The sequence below is a fragment of the Triturus cristatus genome, chromosome 4_2, assembly GCF_964204655.1.
Source record: "Triturus cristatus chromosome 4_2, aTriCri1.1, whole genome shotgun sequence".
Lineage (NCBI taxonomy): Eukaryota > Metazoa > Chordata > Amphibia > Caudata > Salamandridae > Triturus > Triturus cristatus.
This window is the reverse complement of record NC_140586.1, coordinates 397,240,029-397,262,189: the sequence shown is the minus strand read 5'-3', so window position 1 is coordinate 397,262,189 and position 22,161 is coordinate 397,240,029. Positions and strand designations below refer to the sequence as shown.

The 22,161-nt window shown below is 46.7% G+C and overlaps 1 protein-coding gene across 2 annotated transcripts in view; it reads right to left on the bottom strand.

Annotated features, from left to right (window-relative positions):
* Window positions 1-22,161, bottom strand: part of PTBP2 (polypyrimidine tract binding protein 2) — a 220,129-nt gene that overhangs the window by 139,402 nt on the left and 58,566 nt on the right. For both annotated transcript variants that reach the window (XM_085601853.1, XM_085601852.1), the window contains exons 3-4: window positions 14,076-14,151; window positions 8,763-8,935 (exon numbers count right to left, since the gene is read on the bottom strand). In XM_085601853.1, coding sequence (XP_085457979.1) covers window positions 8,763-8,935; window positions 14,076-14,151 — 249 coding nt within the window. The remainder of the gene's footprint in view (window positions 1-8,762; window positions 8,936-14,075; window positions 14,152-22,161) is intronic.

The window sequence follows — 22,161 nt, the reverse complement described above, 5'->3', positions numbered from 1 at the left end:
GCGTGCCCACGTTGGAGCAACCAGGACGAGTGTCAGTGAATGTTGTCTGAGTTTGCGTGCCACCAGCGGTATCAGTGGTGCTGGGGGAAAAGCGCACGCAAATCTGCCGGACCAGTTCATCCATATTGCATTGCCCTGCGACTGCGGATGTGGGAACCTGGCGGCAAAGCTTTGGCATTTTGCGTTTTCGCTTGTGGCGAATAGGTCTATCTCTGGATGACCCCATTGCTGGAAGTACGGTTGGAGTACTGATGGGTGTAACTCCCACTCGTGCATCTGGTGGCTGTGTCTGCTGAGCAGATCCGCCATCTGGTTGTCCTTGCCGGGGAGGTGTTCTGCCATGAGGAACATGTTCCTCTGAATGGCCCACTTCCACATGCTCGGAGCCAGATGAGACAACTGTGGAGAGTGTGTTCCTCCCTGCTTCTGTATGTAGTACATGGCAGTCATGTTGTCCGTTCGGATCAACACGACTTTGTTGCACAAGTGTACTTTGAATGCTTTCATAGCCAGGAAGATTGCCATCAGTTCTAGAAGGTTGATGTGCATCTTTTGTTGTGTTGTCCATAGTCCCTGCACTGTGTAATGGAGTACATGAGCTCCCCATCCCTGGAGAGACGCGTCCGCCGTCAGTATTATTTGTGGGACAGGCTCTTGGAACGGTCGGCCCTTGCAAAGGTTTTGTGGATTCCACCAATGCAGAGAGTTGTATGCCCGACCGCTCACCAACACTAGGTCTTTCAACTGTCCTTGAGCCTGATTCCACTGACGTGCTAAGCACTCCTGAAGCGGGCGCATATGTAGTCTCGCGTGTGGGACTATGAAAATGCAGGAGGCCATCGTGCCTATCAACTGCATGAACACTCGCGCGGGAAGGGAGTGTTGTGGTTTGAACTTGGAAATCAGCATTTGCATGCTGTTGATTCTCACTAAATTTGGCTGAGCTGTGGCCGCCAGAGTGTCTATAGTCGCACCTAGGTACTGTTGTACGTGTGCGGGCTGGAGATGGGATTTTGGGTAATTTAGTGAGAAACCCAGACTGTGAAGGAGGTGAATGGTGCGGGACATGTGGCTGGCACATTGCTGGGCTGACTTCGCTTGAACGAGCCAGTCGTCCAGGTAAGGGTAGACGTGTATGTGCTGCCTCCGTAGATGTGCCGCCACAGTAGCTAGGCACTTTGTGAACACCCTGGGTGCCGTTGTCACGCCGAAGGGGAGGACTTTGAATTGGTAGTGCTGCCCTTGAACAGTGAACCTGAGGTATTTCTTGTGTGAGGGGTGAATGGGTATGTGGAAATACGCATCTTTGAGGTCCAGTGTGGCCAGGAAGTCTCCCTGCTTGAGCAGCGGGAGGACTTGCTGTAAAGTGAGCATGTGAAAATGCTCGGAAAGAATGTACTGGTTCAGGGGTCTCCGGTCTAATATAGGTCTGAGTGACCCGTCCTTTTTCGGTATTAAAAAGTACAGGGAGTACACCCCCGTACCTTGCTCGTGGACGGGTACGACCTCTATTGCGCCTTTTAGTAGCATACTTTGCACCTCCTGCTGTAAGAGCGTTAAGTGCTCTGAGGACATAGGACGGTTTTTTGGAGGTATTGTGGGTGGAGTTGGTCAATTCTAGGCAGTAACCGTATTTGACAATATCTTTGACCCACCTGTCCGTGGTGATGGAGTTCCACGTGGACAGGAACCTTTGTAGCCTTCCCCCGACAGGTGTTATGTGGTCGGGAGGAAGGGAGAGGGCGTCACTGTTGTTCTTGGGGGAGGACCTAGTGTTGCCGTAGCCGCGTCCTCTGCCCTTTGTGCTGGAGCCACGATATCCACCCCGGGTGTTTTTATCGTAGGTGTTTTGCGTGTTGCCCTTGTTGTATGTTTGCTGTGACCCCTGTCCTCTACCTGCTCCTCTATTTCCGGGGCGACGAAAGGAGCCGCTCCGAAAGGACTGCGTTTGTAGGGCCCCCATGGACTTTGCAGTGTCTGTGTCCTTTTTTATTTTCTCTAGGGTGGTGTCAACCTCCGGCCCGAATAAGTAGTCGGGGTTGACAGGTTGGTTGAGAATGTTATTTTGTACCTCCGGTTTGAATCCGGAGATTCGCAACCAGGCGTGTCGTCGCAACATGACGCTAGTGTTTATGGCTCTGGCAGCTGTATCTGCGGCATCCAGTGCACACTTAATGGATGCATTTGTGAGCAGTTGTCCCTCCCTGATGAGGATCTCTGCACCTTCTTTGAATTGGTCAGGGAGATGTTGGAGTAGTTGCTCTAATGTGTCGTAGTGCGCTCTATCGTAGCGAGCGAGGAGCGCTTGAGTATTGGCAATGCGCCATATGTTAGCTGCCTGGGCGGCAACCCGTTTGCCAGAGGTCTCCAGCACCTTGGACTCTTTGTCCGGGGGAGGAGCGTCACCCGTTTGAGAGTGTGCCCTCTTGCGAGCATTCGCAACGACAATGGAATCCAGAGGTAACTGGCCTCTAATGTAAGTAGGGTCCCCAGGCGCTGATCTGTATTTTTTGTCGATCCTGGGGTTTATTACTCTTGCCCTGGTGGGTTCCTTGAAGATGTCCTTTGCTGGTTTGAGGACCCCCTTTAACATGGACAGAGTCTTTATATTCCTTTCTGAGGATGCGAAAGTATCCATGAGAAAGTTGTCCTCGATGGTGTCAGAGTGAAGTTGCACCCCATGATTGGCCGCAGCACGTTCAATTAGAGCGTTGAACGCGGCAGTGTCCTCTGTGGGAGATGTTTTTGCTCCATAGAGTTGCGGGTCCTGTGCATCCATAGGTGCACCTGGGTCTACAGGGTCATCCCAAGCTTGATCAGGGTCCTGTTGGCCATCAGGGTCCATCCCTCCGGGGTAGGGGACTTGGTCACCCATGTAGTCCTCCAACGCATCCGTGTCGGAGTGTGTGGGAGAGAAGGATTGTGGATCCTGGTAGGGTGAATGGAAAGGTTCGTAAAAAACTGGTTCCGAAGCCACCGGAAGCTTTCTCTTAAGTGGGATCCGGAAGGAGTCCAAAGCTGGCTCAGAAGTTATTCTCCTTTTGTGGATAATCATCCTGCCGGTGTCTGCGTCGATGAGATGCGATGGAGACGTCTCCGCAGAGCGTTCGGCAGGCGTGGTCGTGGTGTGGGTGACCAGTGTCCTGATTTGGAACAGTTTCGGGGCCGTGGATGGTGGCAGGCCAAAAGTAATGTTGGCTGGTGCCGAAGAGGCTGTTGGAGCTTTTATTGGCTCGGAGCCCGACGAGTCCTGGAGGACCGTTTTGTTTTTGGTGCGTTGCGCAGCAACGGGTGGCACCTGGAGCGCCCTCGATTCCTTTGCGCCGACCGGTTCTGTGGAGGCGGGCGTGGACTTTTTCGGCGCCGGTGAGTCATCGAGTCGAGGGGCGGGAATGGCCGTCGACGTCTTCGATGAGTGTGGCTTTGGTGGTGCCGTCGAAGCGGTGGGAGACGCGGCAGGCAGTTTGACCTTTGGGGTCGGAGCCGATTGCGTCGGTGCCGGGAGCAGAGTAGGTTTGGTGGCACCGAAGGTCTTTTTCCGTATGTCGACTCCGACGTCGGCCGCTTCAAGCTCGGCACCGAAGTCTCGTTTGTTGCGCTCGGTGCCGACGGGTTTTGCTGGCGTCGAAGGTGTGGAGGGCCTCGATCCGACCAGCGCCACTTTCGGTTTCGGTTTCAGTTGAACCAATACAGCTTTTGGTTTCGAAGAAGGGAAACCAGCCGGTTTGGGCATTAATGGCTGCCGCTGAATGTCCGAGGCCGGGCCCGAGGGCGGGGCCGAAGAACTGCGGGATAGGTCTTGGGTAAGGCCCGAAGGCGATCCCTCGACCGGAGCCATAGACTGTTGCACTGGGATTTCCTCAGTCTGAACGGGTAGGCCTTGCTCGTTATCGGAGCTACTCTCTTCGGCCCCTAAGGCCTCATTGTAGTCTCCTACCTCGGTGTCGTCTTCATCTCTGCGAAAGAGTGTTTCGTCAACGTCTTCCGATCCGGAGTCATGTTCGGAAGCGGGACTGGAGGGTAGGTTCTCCACATCTTCGGTCTCGGTGCTGAAGATGTCGGCCGGGGCCGGTGCCGCTTGCTGCGCCTCGAGTCTCGCCGCTCGTTGATTCCGGAGAGTCTTCTTGGATCGAAATCGGGCACAGGCCATACATGTAGATTCGTCGTGATCCGGTGAAAGGCATTTGTTGCACACCGGATGGACGTCGATGTGTGGATATTTCGCATTGCATACAGGGCACCGCTTGAATGGTGTCCTCGATTCCATCGTCGATGTCGGGTCGATGGTCGGGTAAGATGCGAAAAAGTTGGTTCTGGAAGTTAGTAAACTAACAAAAATACTATCGATACCGATCGGGAACAGTACAGACGCGAACTAAAGGCCTTTTGGCCTGGAAAAAGTTTTTCCTAACTTGAGTCAAGATAAGCACATCCGAACCCAATGGCGGAAAAAAACAAACAATCTGAGGATGGAGAGGATGCCCATGCGCACTGTAGTCCAGGGGAGGAGTCACCTATCCCAGGATACTTCGAAGACTCTTCCAGGACAACAACGTGCAAACATCCGGACCCAACACTAGGCGGCGATCTATGCACAGATATGAATTCAGCAGCCCACATGCCTCGAACTCAAACAATCCGTATATTCCCAGATTACCTGCGCCTAGTTCAGCAGCAGAGAGCGTCCTTAATCAGATGAAGCAAAAGCTCAGAGCTATGAACTTACAATACATGCTCATGTATCCAGCAAAGTTCAAGGTGCTTCATGCTGATAGAGCTTTTTACAACGCCGGAGGCGGTCTGGGACTTGCTGGAGGTCCAAGGAGAGCGGGGACCTGGGGTGAGAGGGGGCAGCACGAAAGAGGGCAGGAGCAATGCCCGTCGCCGGGGACCCTGGCGGTCCTCGAGATAGACGCAAAGATTGGTAGTCAGAAGAAATGGATCCCTGGAACTAGAACAATCGGACTCTGGAAGAGAGGGCAGTAAGTCTCCTAGACTTGACAAAGCGAGGCAGCAGGCAGGACACGAGGCTGCCAGAGTGCTAGTGGAGGTGGTGACCACCACAGGCTCCGAAACAAGTACAGGAGACATCGTTGAAGATACACCTCAGCAGGGGGGCTCCTGAGGCACCGAAAGGTCAAACCGAGGACAACAGGAGACCAACACCGAAAGCTTGACTGTATGAGGCCCTTGACTTGGACTAGCGTTACAACAAACAAATGATGGACGGAATGCTGACAATGCAGACATTCTCCCCAGTCAAGAGATCTGGGTTAAATCCATCGTTCTTTTGCCCACTACGCCACCCCAGTTTAGACATGGCCATATGCAAATCAGTCTTGACCCTGTGCCTCATGGGAACAGTCCAGCCCGAACAAGTGGGATGGGTATTCCCAGACGTGGGACCCGTGCTCACTACGCCACTGGAGTCAAGCTATCCTGGCTGATGACGGCTGATAGCGAGAAACCGGTCCTAGGATGCTTGATTCCGGTCCAGGGAAGACATGGCTTGGCAAAAGTTCGGGCTGGACTGTTCCCATGAGGCACAGGGTCAAGACTGATTTGCATATGGCCATGTCTAAACTGGGGTGGTGTAGTGGGCAAAAGAACGATGGATTTAACCCAGATCTCTTGACTGGGGGAGAATGTATGCATTGTCAGCATTCCGTCCATCATTTGTTTGTTGTAGCCCTTGACTTGGACACCAGCATAACTGGTGGACAGGGAACTAATAGGTGATTAAGCTGAACCCCATCGACACCTGGCGGAATGATTGGATATGCCTGGACACAGACGACAAGCGGGCGGCTTATGCAGCCCCCCTCCTCTTCGCTTTGCTCCTTTCTTCTTTATCTGTTCTCTCTAGCTGTTTTTTAGATGACTGCAAGCCCCTTCTGTAGTCCCCTTTCTACACCTTAGAACTATTCTCATTGGACACATGTGGGTTACATGTTGAGTGGTAGAGTATAACTGGATAGTGTTAAACCTTCACAGATGTGTATAACTGTGGGCGGCGGAGGTATGTATTCGAGTGTGTGAAGATCGGGCTGGAGTGGGCTCGGCTGACAGGCGACTTGGTGGTGCGAGCGGAGCACAACCATCAGACCTGATAGAGGAGTTAACCTGACACATCAAAGTGTAGTGGTTGAGGTAGTATGAGAGACACGAGGTATGAGTTGAGTGCGAGTGTATTATTGGTTTTGCTATTGTTTTTCTTTGCACGGATGGGAATTGCATTGTCTTTGAAGTTTACAATTTGGGAGGGGGGCTTCAAGTTGGTGGGTTTTATGGGGATGCATAAAGGTTTATTGCAGTGTCTACCCGGGGGGTTGGGCGTTTCAAATGTTCAAGACATGGGGTTCATTGGCAGAGACGGCGGCAGATGGCAGGTTGTGAACATGAGTATTGGAGTCGGTGTTTACTGTTGGTCATGGGACACTACAAAATCATAACATTGAATGTGAGAGGCCTCAATTAGTTTGAGAAGCGCTATAGAATACAGACATATTTGCGGCGATAGGGTACTCATGTAACAGGAAACACATCTACTAGATGCTGAGACACAAACTCCACAGAAAATGGAGGGAACAATTATTCGCATCCACCTTTTCTTCCTATGCCAGGGGGGTGGCTATATGGATAGCTCCACAGGTTCCGTTTAAGCTGCGCAGCTACAAAGCCGACAGAGGGCAGGTACGTCATAGTGCATGGTGATATGGATGGGATGAAGTATGCTTGGTGAACGTCTATGCTCCCAATATGGAGGACGCTGATTTCTTTAATGATATGGAGAACCGGTTACTGCTTACCTCCGGATACCATTGGTGTGGGCGGGTGACCATAACAGCATATTGGATGGTGCATTGGATAGACATGCCCTGAAACATTACACCAAGCCGAATAGGACGGTGGCCCTGAGGAGAGTGATGGATAGGCCCCACTGTGTGGACATTTGGTGTGAAATGCACCCATGAGAGCGGCAGTATACGTGCTATACGCCGGCACGTGAGGTCTTGACCGGTTCTTGCTTTCTCGAGAGGTGTGTGGTGGTGTGGGCGGATCTGCAGTGCTGGGTCGCTTCCTATCTGACCATGCCTCTGTGTCGCTAGAGTGGGGGAATGAGAGGAGTAGGCCGAGAGTCCCATTATGGTGATTGCAGCCATCCGTACTACGAGACCAGGTATTTAGAGAATAACTTAGGAAAACCATTACAGATTATTTCAAAGCAAACTGGTCCGCCACAGAAACCATGAATGGGACACACTTAAGGTGGTCACCTGGGGGGGGGGTCTTCCTGTCCAGAGTGGGAGGCACTAGGAGACACTTTGAACTGGAGCGGATAGAGGCGGAGGTAAAGTTGACTAAATTGCAGCACAAGAGTCGTGCGATGGATCGACCCGGAGGCTCTTTTACAGGCGCAACGTATAGTTGGGGAGACTTGGGATAGACTTGATGGCCTGACCCATATGGAATATCGGCAATTATTACATATAGAGGATGACAGGTCGGCAAGATTACTTGCGTTGTTGCTAAAACATGAGCTCCCACCCCGATGAATCCAGCACTGCGTCGCCCTGAGGGGGTATGGCTAACACAGAGGTCGGCGTCAACACAGTATTTGCTCACCTAGCTGGCATCTACCACGAGACTGTTGGAAACGGTGGGGTTTACTTCCTTCGGGGTGTCCCACTCCCGCAACTTACGGACCAGCAGAGTGACAGTACAGACCTTCAGATGGCTACCCTGCTCACTTGTAATATCTAGCAATGAAATTAAACATTAGGGGGGCGTTTCTGCTCATGCAGTTATGTGCTCACATGTGCTATAATGCACCCTGACTGAAGGCTCCAAGACGTGCAAATAGCTCAGGCAGTGTATTTGAAATTGTACACAGGAGTGTGCCACGTTCTGTTTCATCAGCCTGCAATGGCAGCCTGTGTGGAATTTAAGTGAGGCCGCTTAAGGTGGCAAAAGATAGGCTGCAGCTCTAGGGACCTTTTTAGTACCCATGCCCTAGGTAACAGGGGCAACATTTACCAGGGACTTACAAGGGGTCCGTAGCCAATTATGAAACAATCAGATATAACTTGGTTTTAAGGAAAGAGCGCTGAAATGCGTTTACCAAATAGTCAGAAATCAAGCTAAAAGTCTAGCCAGCAGTTAAATATGTCAAATGAAGTGAAACAAATAACCTTCTAAATAACCGTGCTTGACAGAAAAGACAAACTGATGAGCACAATGCTCCAAGATCCTCACAGAAGGAGCCGGAAAAAAGAACTGATCTAACTGTCACCTGTGGGACACTATGGGGACATGAAGGTCTTAAGTCTTAAAGGCACGGCACAAGTTTTATTCTGTCGTTGTTCATCTATGCAGCCTATAGGCTAACATGCCTTCTATTACTTTGTTTTTTTCTTTGAAAATAAAGGCTTTGTTTAAACAGCAAGTGAAAGAATGCATGTTCCATGCTACAGAAATGCTATAAAAAAATCAATGCAATCTTGGCATTTTCTCTCTTGGTGTTATAGGCTGCATATTATATATTTTGAAATGCTCTTGGGTCCCCGCACCTGGGCAAGCCTATTCAGTGCTTATGACTATTGAGGAGTAGCCCCTGGAAAAGAACATAAGTTATTTACAGACCTTTGAAATGGCAACACTACATGCTACATAAAAAGCAAGTCCCTTAATACAATGTTAACAAATGCAAAAAAATGCTGATTAAATGCAAATAAAGTACAGTATAGAGCTGAAAAAGGTACCTGATTTTTTCCTTTCAGCATAAGAATGTTGGTAACTTTGCCAAAAGGCAAACCTAAAGCAATTACTTCCGTCTCGGTTACTTCACCAGGCAACTTTCGAATGTGGAGGACACGGGAAGGTGCAGCATCCATTTTATCATCGCCTTTAAATTTCTTGCTATCATTACCATTAGCTGAAAGAAAGAAATCAGTAAATAAACCAAACTGCAATCAAAGCAAGTTTGCAAATTTGTTTCATTATGAATAGGTCACCAGCTCTGCAAAATATTACCAAATACTAAAATTGCAAAGATACTAAACAATTGGCAACTAATGGGTCTGGCTTTTCTTATGAAAGTGATCGTTAGGAATGGCAAGCTTGTGTCTGTGCAAAATAGTGTTATTGGTTCAGAGTTAAGTACTTTGTTGTGGGAGTTGGGTTTCTGGGGTTAGACTCAGGGGTACCCCAGGGTCGAGGATGCACTCTTAAAACACCCTCAGCGGCACTAGAGCGGCCGGGAGCAGTGTGCTGAGGCCCCATGTTATCCGATAGGGGGCCTCTGTTTGGTGGTTGCTCACAAGCAGGCCACAAGGTTGTGAGAGCAAAGCTCCTGGACTTGGGCTGAGGGCAAAGGGGATTCCAATTTAGCAAACAAGGTGCAACCACAGCGCCGCAGGAGCAGCTAGGTGTAGGTTGCTGTTTTGGCATCGGGTTCCCCGTTTTCAATGGGAGTTCTCCGGTTGCAGGCTCGGGGTTAAGATCTTCTGGAGGTGAACACCAGTTGGAGAGCTAAGTTGGGATGTCTTGGGATGCAGGGACACAATGGGTTGGGCCAACCAAGACCGTGGGACGTAGGGTGCAGGGGTGTCTCCAGGTGTATTTTTACTGGCTCCTGTCGCAGTCGGGGATGCTCCAGAAAGGGATGGAGATACGAGGTAGGTCAGGGCTCACCAGATCCCAGGTCCGGATCGCCGAGAACACCACGAGGTGGTCTCGGGCCACGGGTGTCGGGTGCAGACTTGCAGGTTTGGGGGGAGCCAGAGTGAGTGAGCCAATCCTCTGCTCATGGGAGACAAAGTATGGTTTGGGAAGGCAGGGCAGGTCCTCTGGGTTCTTGGGGGCTGCTGGCTGCAGGACACACTGGGATTTCGCTGGAGCAGGTAGAGGTCGGGCCAGGCTGATAGGGCTGGTGCCGTATTAGTTGGTGTCCTCCTATTCTTCTTTCAGCACGGCTTCTTCAGTCCTTCTCTCTTCTTGTCCAAGGAAGCAAGGCTCAGGGTTGCTCCTAAATTTAGAGGAGTTACAGGTAGGTGCAGGTCGGGATCAATGGGTCCCTTCCTTGTGGCGGACACCCCCAATTATGCCACCCTCCAGTGGGAGGGGGGCACAAGCCTCACTCTGGTCAGCTGGGTCCCCCCATCTGCAAGATGGAAGTGACAGTTGTGCTTCACCTCGCCTCCACCACCTGAGGGGTGGGGTTGACAAAGGTGGGCACAACTCTCTTCCTAACTTGGTTTTCTCGACGATTCTCCTGCCCAAAGTAGGGGCAACAAACAACTGTTTGGTCTTACAGGTTTGTTCTGTTTTCCGTAGGTAATACAGTAGTGCTCTCCTTACATCCAGGGTATAGAGGCTTTTCTCCCCTTTTGCTTGTGGGTTTTTGAAGAAAACCGGAAGGACAGTACTTTGATTTAAGTGATATTTGGATACCACTTTTGGTAGGAACTGTGGTCTTGTTTTTAAAATAATTATCCTTGTGGATTTGCATGTATGGTTCTTGTATGGTTAAAACTTGTAACTCACTCTTCTTAAGGATGTAATGGCAATGAGAAAAGATGTTCCTAAAGTTATGTGTTTGAGATCAGCCCTATGCATGGGCTCAAAAGGTTTTGTCATAAGTTGCATTTAGACTCTACATGGGAACTGGATCTGTTCTAGGGGGAGCAATTACTTTAGATCCTTCTAGAAATTGTTTTATCACAGGTCTTGTGAAGAAACCTTTGCATGTTTTTACCCTGGTGTACGCTACGATGGCAGCGAGATGTACCTTTATGCTTGAGTAGTTGATGTGACTTCCCAGGATATGAGTTATATAGATCACCGTTTCTTGTGTTTTGATTCAGTTCATTTGATTGTTAGCTGTGCACCAAGTGGTGCATCGCTTCCATTTTGCAGCATGGCAATATTTTGTTCGTTGAGGTGACCAAACTACGTATTCAGGTGACAAGCCGCTAAGTGTTACGTTGGTGGTTCCGGATGAAAGGTTTGGTTCTGTTACATTGTCAACAGGTCCTTGTCTGCTCGGATTTTGATTATTTGCCCAGTGGACTGTTCTCTCAGACTTGAATACCATGTTGGTCTCGGCCATTGTGGGGCAATGAGAATTAGGATTATCCCTGGTTGTCTTGCTTTTTCTAGTACTCTTTGGATCAGGGGTATTGGTGGAAAAGATTATGCAAATGTCCCTGAACAATTTAGTGACAGGGCATTCCCCTTTGACAGGTGGTGAGGAAACCTAGAAGGCAAAGCAGTGGCATTTTTTGTTCTGTATGTTGGCAAACAGGTCTATCACTGGTGTTCCCCAGAGTTTAAAGATGTATTGTACTGTTTTGCGCTTCATTTCCCACTCGTGGGAGCAGCTGCTTTGCCTGCTCAAAAGATCTGCTGTTGTGTTGTATACTCCTGGTAGATGTATTGTTTGCAGATTGATTCCTTGAGGGACTGCCCACTGCCAGATCTGTTGTGCTGGCTTGATTAGCGGAAATGATTGATTTTGTACCTCCCAGTTTGTTGAGCTAGAACATTATGGTGGTGGTGTCCATTTGAATCAAGACAATTCTTTTTTTTTTTTTAAATGCGTTTTTGGAACTCTTTCAATGCTAGGAATACTGTTTATTTCCAAGTAATTGATGTTTTATTGAATCTTGGTTGTTCCATTTACCTCGTTACCTCGTACTTTCAGTCGTTTGAAGTGCGGTCCCCACCGGTTGAGGGATGAGTCTATCGATTGTCACAGAAGAAGTTGGGTTCTTGAAAGGTCTGCCCTGTATTATGTTGGTGGATGCCCACCACTGTATCTCTGCATGCAGCTTTTACGTAACAACCACTATATCCTCACATCTCCCTGTGGCTTGGGACCAGTTGTTGGTAAGCCATTCCTGGAGGGATGAGTGGGATGCATGACGCCATTATGGCCATTAGTTTCATGACTCTCCTCACAGTCAGATTTTGACCCTTCTGGTAGAGGGAGGTTTTTTGTTTGATAGCTTTTATGTTTTTTTGCATCGGGTAAGCCAGCGCGTTCTTTGAGTCTAGCTTCGCACCTAAGAAAATCTTTTCTCTTTCTGGCTTTGTGGAGGATTTCTTGTGATTTGAGAATCCTAGTCTTCGTAGCATGTGGATTGCGGTTTGAATGTGGCGGAGACATTTTTGTTTTGTGCTTGCCTTTATGAGCCCCTCGTCCAGGTAGGGGTAGATGTGTATTCCATTCCGTCGCAGGTGTGCTGCGACAGCGGCTAGGCACTTGGTAAAGACACTGGTGCTGATTTTATTCCGAAAGGCAGTACTTTGAACTGGTAGCGTGTTCCCTTGTGTAGAAACCGGAGTTATTTTTGGTGGTTCTTGTTCATAGGTATGTGTAAAAAGGCTTCCTTGAGGTCAATTGTTGCTGTGTAATCTCCTTTTTGAATTTGTGAGATTATTTCTTGGAGTAGTCGTCATTTTGAAGTGTTGAATTAAAATGAATTTGTTATGTTCTGGAACCAGGAAATACGGTGAGTAGTTTCCTTTGAAAAAGTATTGTCTTGGTACCAATTCTATTGCTTGTTTTCGGAGAAGGTCTCCGATTTCTGCATTTAGCTGTACAAGTTCTGATTTGAGGAACTTCCTTATTTATGGTGGATTTGCAGGTGGTGCTTTTGTTCGTTCTATGCAATACCTGTATTTTACCAAAATTAATATCCAATAACCAATCGTGATTTTTCACCACTATTGTAGGTATTGTGATATTCTTCTGCCCCTCACTGGTGTTGGGTGTGGGTCTTTGTGTAGGAGTCAATTAGAGCCATTTCCTCTTCCTCTAGAGGGATGGCCTCAGCCTCTTCCTCGAAAGGACTGCTTTGGCTGTTGCTGCCAACCTTGGTATCCTGTTTGTTGGCCATTCCCTTGGCCTTGTTGTTGATGTGACATTTGCTGTCCTTCAACAAATGTTCCTCTTCCTGTGGGCTTTATGTTGTTAAACCCACCTCTTTTGAAGGTACCTCTTTGCTGCAGGGCTCCCATTGCTCTTGCAGTCTTGTTATCCTCTTTGATTTGTTGGACAGATTCGTCCACCTCCTTCCCAAATAGTGCCTCCCCTGTAAAACGCCCGTTAATCATGGAGGTTTGAACCTCCTGCTTAAAACCTGGAATTCTAAGCCAGGCATGCCTTCGTAGGGTGGCATCTGTGCACATTTGTCTGCTGGCTTGGTCTGCTGCATCTAGCGCAGATTTAAGGCATGTTTGCGCGATGTTCTTGCCTTCCGGGACAATAGATTTAGCTCTTTTCTTGATCTCCTCGGGAGCTTTTTGATGAGCTACTCTATGTCAACCCATTGCTGGTGTCTGTACCTGTTTAGCAGGGCACTAGAGGGGTTACCCCTCTGTTTGAAGCTGGTTGTTTGAAAGCTTCTTTGCCTTGGTCCAGAATACTTGACATGGGTAGATATTGTGTTCCCTTTGTTGCAGGTGCCAGCGTTTCCAGCAGGAAACATGTATCCCCATTTTCTTCCTCTAGTGACACCCCAAACTTGTTTGCTGCCCAACTTTGTTGTAGAAAGCAATGCCATCTGGGGGTGTTGCTTTCGAGGGATAGTTGCAGATTTCCTCTTCTGACGAGGTGTGTCCAAATATTTTCTGAATGGTCAAACATCCAGTCTCAAGTGGACAGAACGTTCCATCAAATTATTCAATAGACAAAAGTCAAAAAGGGTTTAGGCAAATTTAATAGCAGCCCACTTTAATACGTGTTCAACACAGCTGTCCTTTCGTTCAGTTTTGGCTCTACATCAACAAGTGATCACATCCAAAATGATTAAATGTGTACTTTATTTTCCACTAACAATCAGGGTTCAAGGAAAATGTAAAAATATTTATTCCAAAATAAGTTTACACATGCACAGATACGTTTTTCCAGGATCAAACAAACAGACCAAGATGCCAGATACAGCTAAGGAAAGACGACCATTTTAAATTTCTGGCCTATCTATATAATAAACATTTACTTTTGCATACTGGCACATAACTCTGTCCCCTCAAGTTTGAAGGAGGAGGCTAAATATAGACCGATTACTAACCCGTAACAACGATGCTGCTCATATTAGAATTTGGCCCGTTAAGCACACTTCCTGGAAGTAGTTCGTCTGATCCTCTCTGTAACAAAACAAAAAAAACTGCATAAGGCAATGCTAATTGTTTCCGCTTGTACAAAAAAACAGCATAATAAAAATAAAGAGCTGCTACAACAAAAACATTTGCAAGCCTTCACTTAACCTCAGAACAAAATCAAATACAAAAACTATCAAAAACATTAAAAACTTACATTTTTTCAACTTTATTTGACGGACACTATATTCCCACAGATATATCTTTTCAAATATCACACAGCCTCAGATTCAGAATATTATCAATTAACTGGTGATGCCTGAATGACAGACCACTAAGCCATGAAGGCTTCAGCACGCTCCTTTGTAAAGTTATTTCCTCATTAACTTACTCCTCAGTGGCTAGGCAAACAAAACACAAACTAGACAACAGATTCTTAGAGAAAAAAAAAAGAATAAAAGCAAAATCCATAACAGGAGGAAAGGGGGTGATGGCTCTCGGAAAGAGAACCCTGATTCCTCCCAAAAACCAATAAGACTTATTCTAATGAGGTAATGACCAACACCAGTAGAACAGGGTCAGACAAATAAAACTGGTTTTGACTAGACCATATGGCCTTATTTTGAACACTCCTGTTGTAACAATTCACCAATAAGTGGAAGATCTGAAATGAAGAAATTAGCTGAGCATTACTTTACCCATTATAACAACAACAAAATTAAACTTTAAAACGCCGCTTAATTCCTGCATGCAAAAATTGGCATGAAAAAAGTAAATAAAGAAACTCACGGGGCAACCCGACATTAATAAACAGCAAGAATCTCACAAGAGCTCAGATTCCTTATGGGTTGTAAGAAGTTGGCTCTGTATATATTACATTAAAGTAAGGTATAGTGTGCACAGTGTCCAGTGGATCCCCAAAGGCTTACAGAGGTAAAAGTAGATAATACCATACTCTCCATTTGTGGTAATGTGAGCGAGCAGTTAGGCTTTACCAGAGGGTAGTGCTAAGCATGTATTGTACACACAGGTAAGAAATGACAGCCCTCATCACACCAGGCTAGCTTGAATCCAGTGGCAAAGTGAGCAAGGGACCCACATCTGGGCATACCCTGCCACCTTAGGACGAACAAAGCAAACAAGGAGATGATGGAGGGAGCGCTGAAACTTTTCTGACACTCACACCCAGTCACAGATCTGGGTTGAATCCATCATCGTTCTTTAGCTCACTTCGCCAACCCAGTTCAGACACAGCTATATGCATATCAGTCTTGACCCTGTGCCTCATGGGAACAGTCCATCCCGAACTGCCTAGCCATGTCTTCCCTGGACTGGAAACAAGCAACTTTGGACCGGATGGTAGATGACAGCAGTCCATCAGCAGTGGACACTGGTATTATTGATAACACTAACAATTCTTTTAACATCCCCCCCCCCCAGACCAATAGGTTCTCTTCCTTATAAGACTTAATTGACAATTTGGGGAGGCTGAAGTAGAGATGGTATCATGCCCGCCAAGTCTATGTATTATCCATGAGGAGCATGAACTTACTAACCATAGAAATGAAGTCCAGTTAGGAGTGTCCAAAACAGTAGGGACGGACAGATCGCGATCATGAATGATCTTAGGGCTGAAGTTCCTTTACTTAAAAACACTAATTTTAGACCTTGCAGACCCGGTTAAACATCTCCTGGGTAGGGAGTCACCTGAAGCATGTGTCCCAGATCATTCTAGGAGTTTGAAATAATTACTCACCCTCACCAGGTTAATACCGCTTCTTGCAAGCCCATGCATAACATCAACCCACTGATGTCCATTCTGAAGACTCCGGAATTAGGGGGTAGAAATGAAATATCAGAGGACAACAACAAGTGTTACCCTAGTGATACATGTGAGCTGACTCATCGCCCTGCAAAGAGTATCTTCTTGATAAATGTGCCTAAAATCCCGTCTCACGATAAACACGAAGATCATAACTCCCTAATCAATAAATCGATTCATTGGATTAGAAAGGTTAGGCGGTGTAGATCGGTTATAAGAGAAGACATACTGTGGACAAAAAAGGCTAAGTCAGCGCTCCTCAAATGGATTCCATTGAGCTACACCTAAGTAACGAGAAATTGGTGCATAATTTAATAGCACTGGAAGTAAGGACATGCTCACACTCACCTACTGGTATACAGATGAAATATAATCCAAGCAGTCAGTCTCTGCCCCAAGCCCACAAAAGGCCTGGCACTTGGACATGCTCAGATTCAGCTTTAGATAAAGTGGATTGACTGGTATCCCTAGATTCCCAGATTGACACCTCACGCCATCATAGAGAACTGACTGTTTACCCGGTCTACAAAGACCTGTTAGACACTGATCCCGCTCAGATAGCACTTCAGCCCTCGGGTTCCGTGGCCCCAAGTCTGTTACACCCGGCTTTACATAGGGATAAATTATACCCTTCCGACTTCACTAATGAACAGGACGAGAAAATTAGGGGTGAAATAGGGGCAGATCAAGTCCTTGAAAACACACACATGCCAAATGTACCAACCCAGCAAACAGTAATACGGTTGGCATCATGGAACATTGCAGGGCTGAAAAGGAATCTAAAGGATGCCGAAAGGCAGGATTATATTGATCACTGCGAAACCTGCCTGCTGCAAGTAACTTGGGCCCTGGAAACTACCCACAAGCTTGGGTATAAAACATTCAGTGTTAATGCCACCCCGTCAGCTAGAAGTAGACTCTCGTGTGAACTGGTCATATGGGTTATCACCCCTAGTGTTGAAATAACCCAGCTGGAGTTTCCAACACAAGATATACTGGGGATAAAGATTTCAACATATGATGAAACTGAACTTTATATTAGACCAAGTCCATCCAGTAAGGAATCCCCAGTAATAGAGCTGCTAGACAAGTTTTTAAGCACAATTGACCCGAGGGCCTGTGGGGGATGGGGGGGGGGAGGCCTTTAACCGCAAATTTGAACAGGTAGTGGGATTAGAAAATATCTTTCAAGAGGAGGCCATTGCAAATAATATCCCTCCTCTGGATAGCAGCCCCGCAGTGCCCGGCACAGTTGCAGTAACGCAACTTACTCGACTAGTTTAAGGGCATGGACTTAGGGTATGCAATGGTTGACTGCCGTCTGATAGACAGAGTGCTCCTACATTTAGCAGGGGGAGTTGTAAGAGCAGTATCGATTATATATTGGTATCTATCAATTTCTGGTCAAATGTCCACAATCTAATAGTAGAGATTATTGTGATCACGATCCTCTGTTTAACACTAGCAGGTTCTCTTTCAACTCACAAATTAGAGAGACAATGACAACTCAATTCCAACAGAACCCACAGTTAGCAACAACCGTAGAGCCTTGAAATGACCATCAATAGTGGGACAAGGTTATAAGGATTTATAACACCTTTTCAGATGTCATCACTCCGTATATGGATCTGCCTGTTGCAGAGATCCCCATAGTTCAGATCCACCAACAATGGTAGGCAAATTAAAACATATCTTGAGTAGGATCCCCAGGGAGAATTGGGGGGGGGGGGGGGGGGGGCGGTATGGGTGGAAACAGTTGTCACTAACTCAAATAACCAGCATGGTCATATAACAAACACTGCAATAATCACCCCGTTTTTTAGTCTAGAGGACACCTTAGCGGCAATCGACACAGTAAAGCCTGGGAAAGCCCCACTACCAGGCGACCTGTTGAGGCATGACAAAGCTGTTCGGGGGCCATATGTCAATCTTCTCTGTAATGCAGTGGCAGTGGACGCTCTATTACCGAAGTCATGGAACGGGGCTGAAATTATTACTATTTTTAAAAAAAGGTGACCATCAAGACCCTGCAAATTACCGGCCTACAATTTTAATTGATACCTTACAAAAGATTTATGCTAATGTGGAAATTTAGCGTGCAAACTGAACATTATCTGCGCCATCTTGCCTCTCCCCAGCGCCACGCACAACGAATGCACGGCCGCCATTTTAGGCACCCCACTCTCTCCCCGCTCACTCTCGACCGCCAGCGCTTTCCCCTGGCGCTGCAAGCATCCCCCGCGCGCCGGCCACCCCCGCTCTCTCATACAGGCCATAAACCCTCTCCTTCTGCGCGACCCTGCTACGGAACCACTTCCAACCGACAACCCATACATGGTCATGCCTCTCCTTTTGATAACCCCCTTCCTCTGCGCCCCATTGTCTGAACTGGTCCCAGGCCATCACCTAGCCCTGCGGATGCAGTTTACTGCCCCTACTGTAAGGGAAACACCCCACATCAAAGGGATTACAGTAGATCAAAGCCCCTACCCCCTGAGACCCGGCCAGTTGCACACACCCCCGGGAATTAGCGGAATTCCCTGCTGCGCGATAGCCATCTCCCACTGCGGGTAGGGTGGGAACCTCTACTGTAACCATGTGTGGGATCGGATCTGAGCCGGGGCTTCAGGGGATATTTCCCCGCACATCAAGGGAATCTCAAGAATATACTATGTGTAATAAAGCAATAAACCAGTGTATAAGAGACCAGGTCTCAGAGATGCAGTTAGAGCACCTCGTGACGATACCTTGCTGTCTGATCTGATGTGTTCTGCTCCGACGGAATAAAACTTTGTTTCCTGCCTTCCAGTCTCCGGCGCCTGCCTCTTTTATTGGTAAATTATCGAGTGGTATGAGAGGCGATTACCCCCGGGCAAATACTTGAAAGATTATCGACTGAAACTGCCGCTACCATTTAACACTAAGCAAATGTTATCAAAATTAAATGACTGGATTGATGAGAACCATATCTAATCACAATACCAGGTTGGGTTTAGAGCTAGAACCAGTACAATTGACCAGGTCTTCAGATTCCTCTGTATGAGTTGGAAATATACGATTTAAATAAAAAAAGGGCCACTTGTACATAGCTTTTATAGATCTCAAAGCTGCCTTCGACCTCATCCCCAGATATTTGCTATGGAGTTACTTAAAAAAATAAACACAAAAAAAAATCATGTTCTTGTGCAAATAAGACTGCATAAAGATAACTATGCATAAGTTAGATGGGGTCCGAAGGGAGAGCTTACTGAGGCAACCCCCGTAAGGAGGAGTGTAAGACAGGGTTGTGCACTGGCACCCACCCTTTTTTTGCTATATGTAAATGATGCCCCAAAATATCTTCTGGGGTGTACACACGACTCACCAAACTTAGGTGGGGTGCCAGTACCGGCTCTTTGCGAACGACACTATTTTAGTATCTCAAACTCTGAAGGACCTTTAATGTCTATTAGACTATTCTAAGGGTCTAGAAATTAATTCAAGCAAAACAAAATACATGGCAGTTAATGCACAAATCGTTCAAGAAAAACATAACTGTCCAAAAACAGAAGCTAGAATGTGTTTAGAATTTTAAATACCTAGGAATCACACTTGACACTAAAATGACCTGGTACCCACATCTGAAAAAAAGTAAGACCATCTTGCTCCAAAATGCCTTACCAATATTAAAATAGTATTACCAAGGCAGTGTTCCCTATATGAACACAGGGCACAATCGGCATCCCTTTATGGTGCGGAAGTATGGGGTGGCCACCTGTAGAAATACTTTTGCAGGGGAAGAAAATAAGTTTATTAAGTTGCTACGTCTCCCTGTGCGCACCCCTGTTATTCCTATTATAATGGATTTGAAAATAAAACTCATTGATCACCAGGCTATACTGAGACCATTGTTGTTCTGGGTGAGATTGTGGACCACAACAGAACTAGCAAGTTATAAAGAAGGGTTAAAAGAGATTCTAAGGTTTGACCAAGGCACTAGTCTCCAGTGGGTTAAAGATGTGCACATATGGCTTTGTAAACTTGGAATGAAGCATTTCTGGGAAGCACCTACTTTGACAGAAGCCTCCAAAAAAAAACATTGAAAACCTCTTTTTGGGCATTCATACAAAACACTGTTTCCCATAGCCCAGATATTGGTAGATTAACGTCCCAGTTCCTTCTTATAAAACAAACCCTGGCTTTTGAGCAATATCTGGACGATGTGCAGCCCCAGTTGGCAAAATCTTTGCACATGACATTTCGCTATGGTGTTTTTAAAATTAATTCAAACACAGCAAAATGGGGTTGAAGAACTGGCAAGAATAATAATGAGGACTGTTGTGTACTATGTCAATCCAATGCACAAGAAAATGATTTACACGTATTATTCTGCCCAGCATATGCCATGTCAAGGCAAAAATGGATTAAACCCATTTGTCGAAACTTTGGAACTAGGTCTTGTTTTGAGGCGAAAATACTAAAAACGGACACTTCGCAGAATTTTTTTTTAGTGTTAGTATACCCACAGTGAACAAATATTTGCTAAGAGGAAAAAAAGGTTTGAAATTTTAATGTTCTAAATTTAATGAGATCAGACAGAACATATTGCTGTGTACGCTACATCTTGCTCAAGTTCGCCTATAAGCACCTTTAAAGCACTTGCACTTTTGCTGGTGTTCAGATTCTATGAGAGAAAGCTCTACTCATTTACATGCACTCTTCTAATATTTGTATCTTCCCAATCCAACCTGGATTTTATATTCTCTTCATGTTGTAATTACATTGGACTGTAAGTTTAGCATTTTTATCACATTTTACTGGATTTATAGATTGCCGGTATTTTATTCTAAAAGTAAATATTTTAGTGTCCGCATTTGTCCAAGGCCACATGTTCAACGTGAGCAATGACTATAGTTTCTTAAACGTTGAGATGTATTAATAGTTTATTTAGGATAATGAGACTTATAAGAAGTCACTAACTGACCTCTGATGGGCATGGGTTTCTCCAACATGTATGCCATGGCAAGAAAAAAAGGTTGATCTTGCAGTCTTATTTATTCTTGAAAACAATCACAAACAAGCATTGGCATAGCCAATAGGTCTCGCCTTTGGGACCTTTTAAGTGTTTAGCCATGCAACACATGATGTTGTTGCACCAAGGATATTGTGCTGGATAACTAAACACTTATAAGGTCCCAAAGGCGAAACCTATTGGCTATGCCAATGCTCGTTTTATCTAGGTTTCATGCCTCTGGGGTACCCACCCTCTCATCCCCATGACTCATCACACTGCTTGTCCCGACTTTGCCACCCAACTTTTTCAGCCCACTTACTTGCAACACCCCATGAGGTCGGACCCTGGCTCATCCACCACTCGCGGCACCATCTCCCTCCCCCAATCCGCCTCCCTCCAGCAGGCTGCTTACTCACGCGGGTACTCAGCCCTAACCTCTAACCCTCCCACATGACTAGTCACCGGCGTTAAATTCCTTATGCTCAATGTGTGAGGGCTCAACTCACCTAATAAAAAGAACAAGTGTGGTGGTATCTCCTCAAACAGGATGCTGATGTGATTTTCTTGCAGGAGACGTACCACCTAAAGCAGGGCACCCAGTATATGGCACATCCCAATTATCCCATCCTTCACTGGGCCTCTGAAACTCCTAAAAGAGCCAGAGTTGTTATTTTCTGAAAGGTCTCGTTCTGTTCTTAGCCCCTTTGGGTGGTCCAGGACAGAAACGGCAGTTTTGTGAAGCTTACTCTACAGTGTGGTTCGTGCCCCTCACACTCCTGAATGCATATGCTCACAACCATTCACCAAAAATTCACGATATAATCCAGTGAAGACATGTATAAAATAAGCATTAGCAAAGTCAATATATCTCGCCGTCCCCAAGCCTCTCTGTAGAAGTTGTTACCAACCACATCTTAGTAAACATCTGTGCTGCGTGAAGGAGATCCACCGGATGCAACATGGAGACTCCTCCATCTTTAGTAAAAGGAAATAACTGGGCTGCAGATATCTCCTCACACCAGGACCCCAGTTCTCTCCTCACACCAGGACCCTAGTACGACTGTACCAGCTGCACTGGCCACTGGGGATACTTATGTACTCAAGTTGTAGCTTCAGCAGCGCGGACTTGCCCTTGTGTCACAAAGTGTATCACGTTCGCCCATCCCAGCTTTGGAGCCACAATCGCAATGCTTGCTGAAACTGTAAGCGCAGATGTGCGTAACGTTGTAGGCTGAAAAAGCAA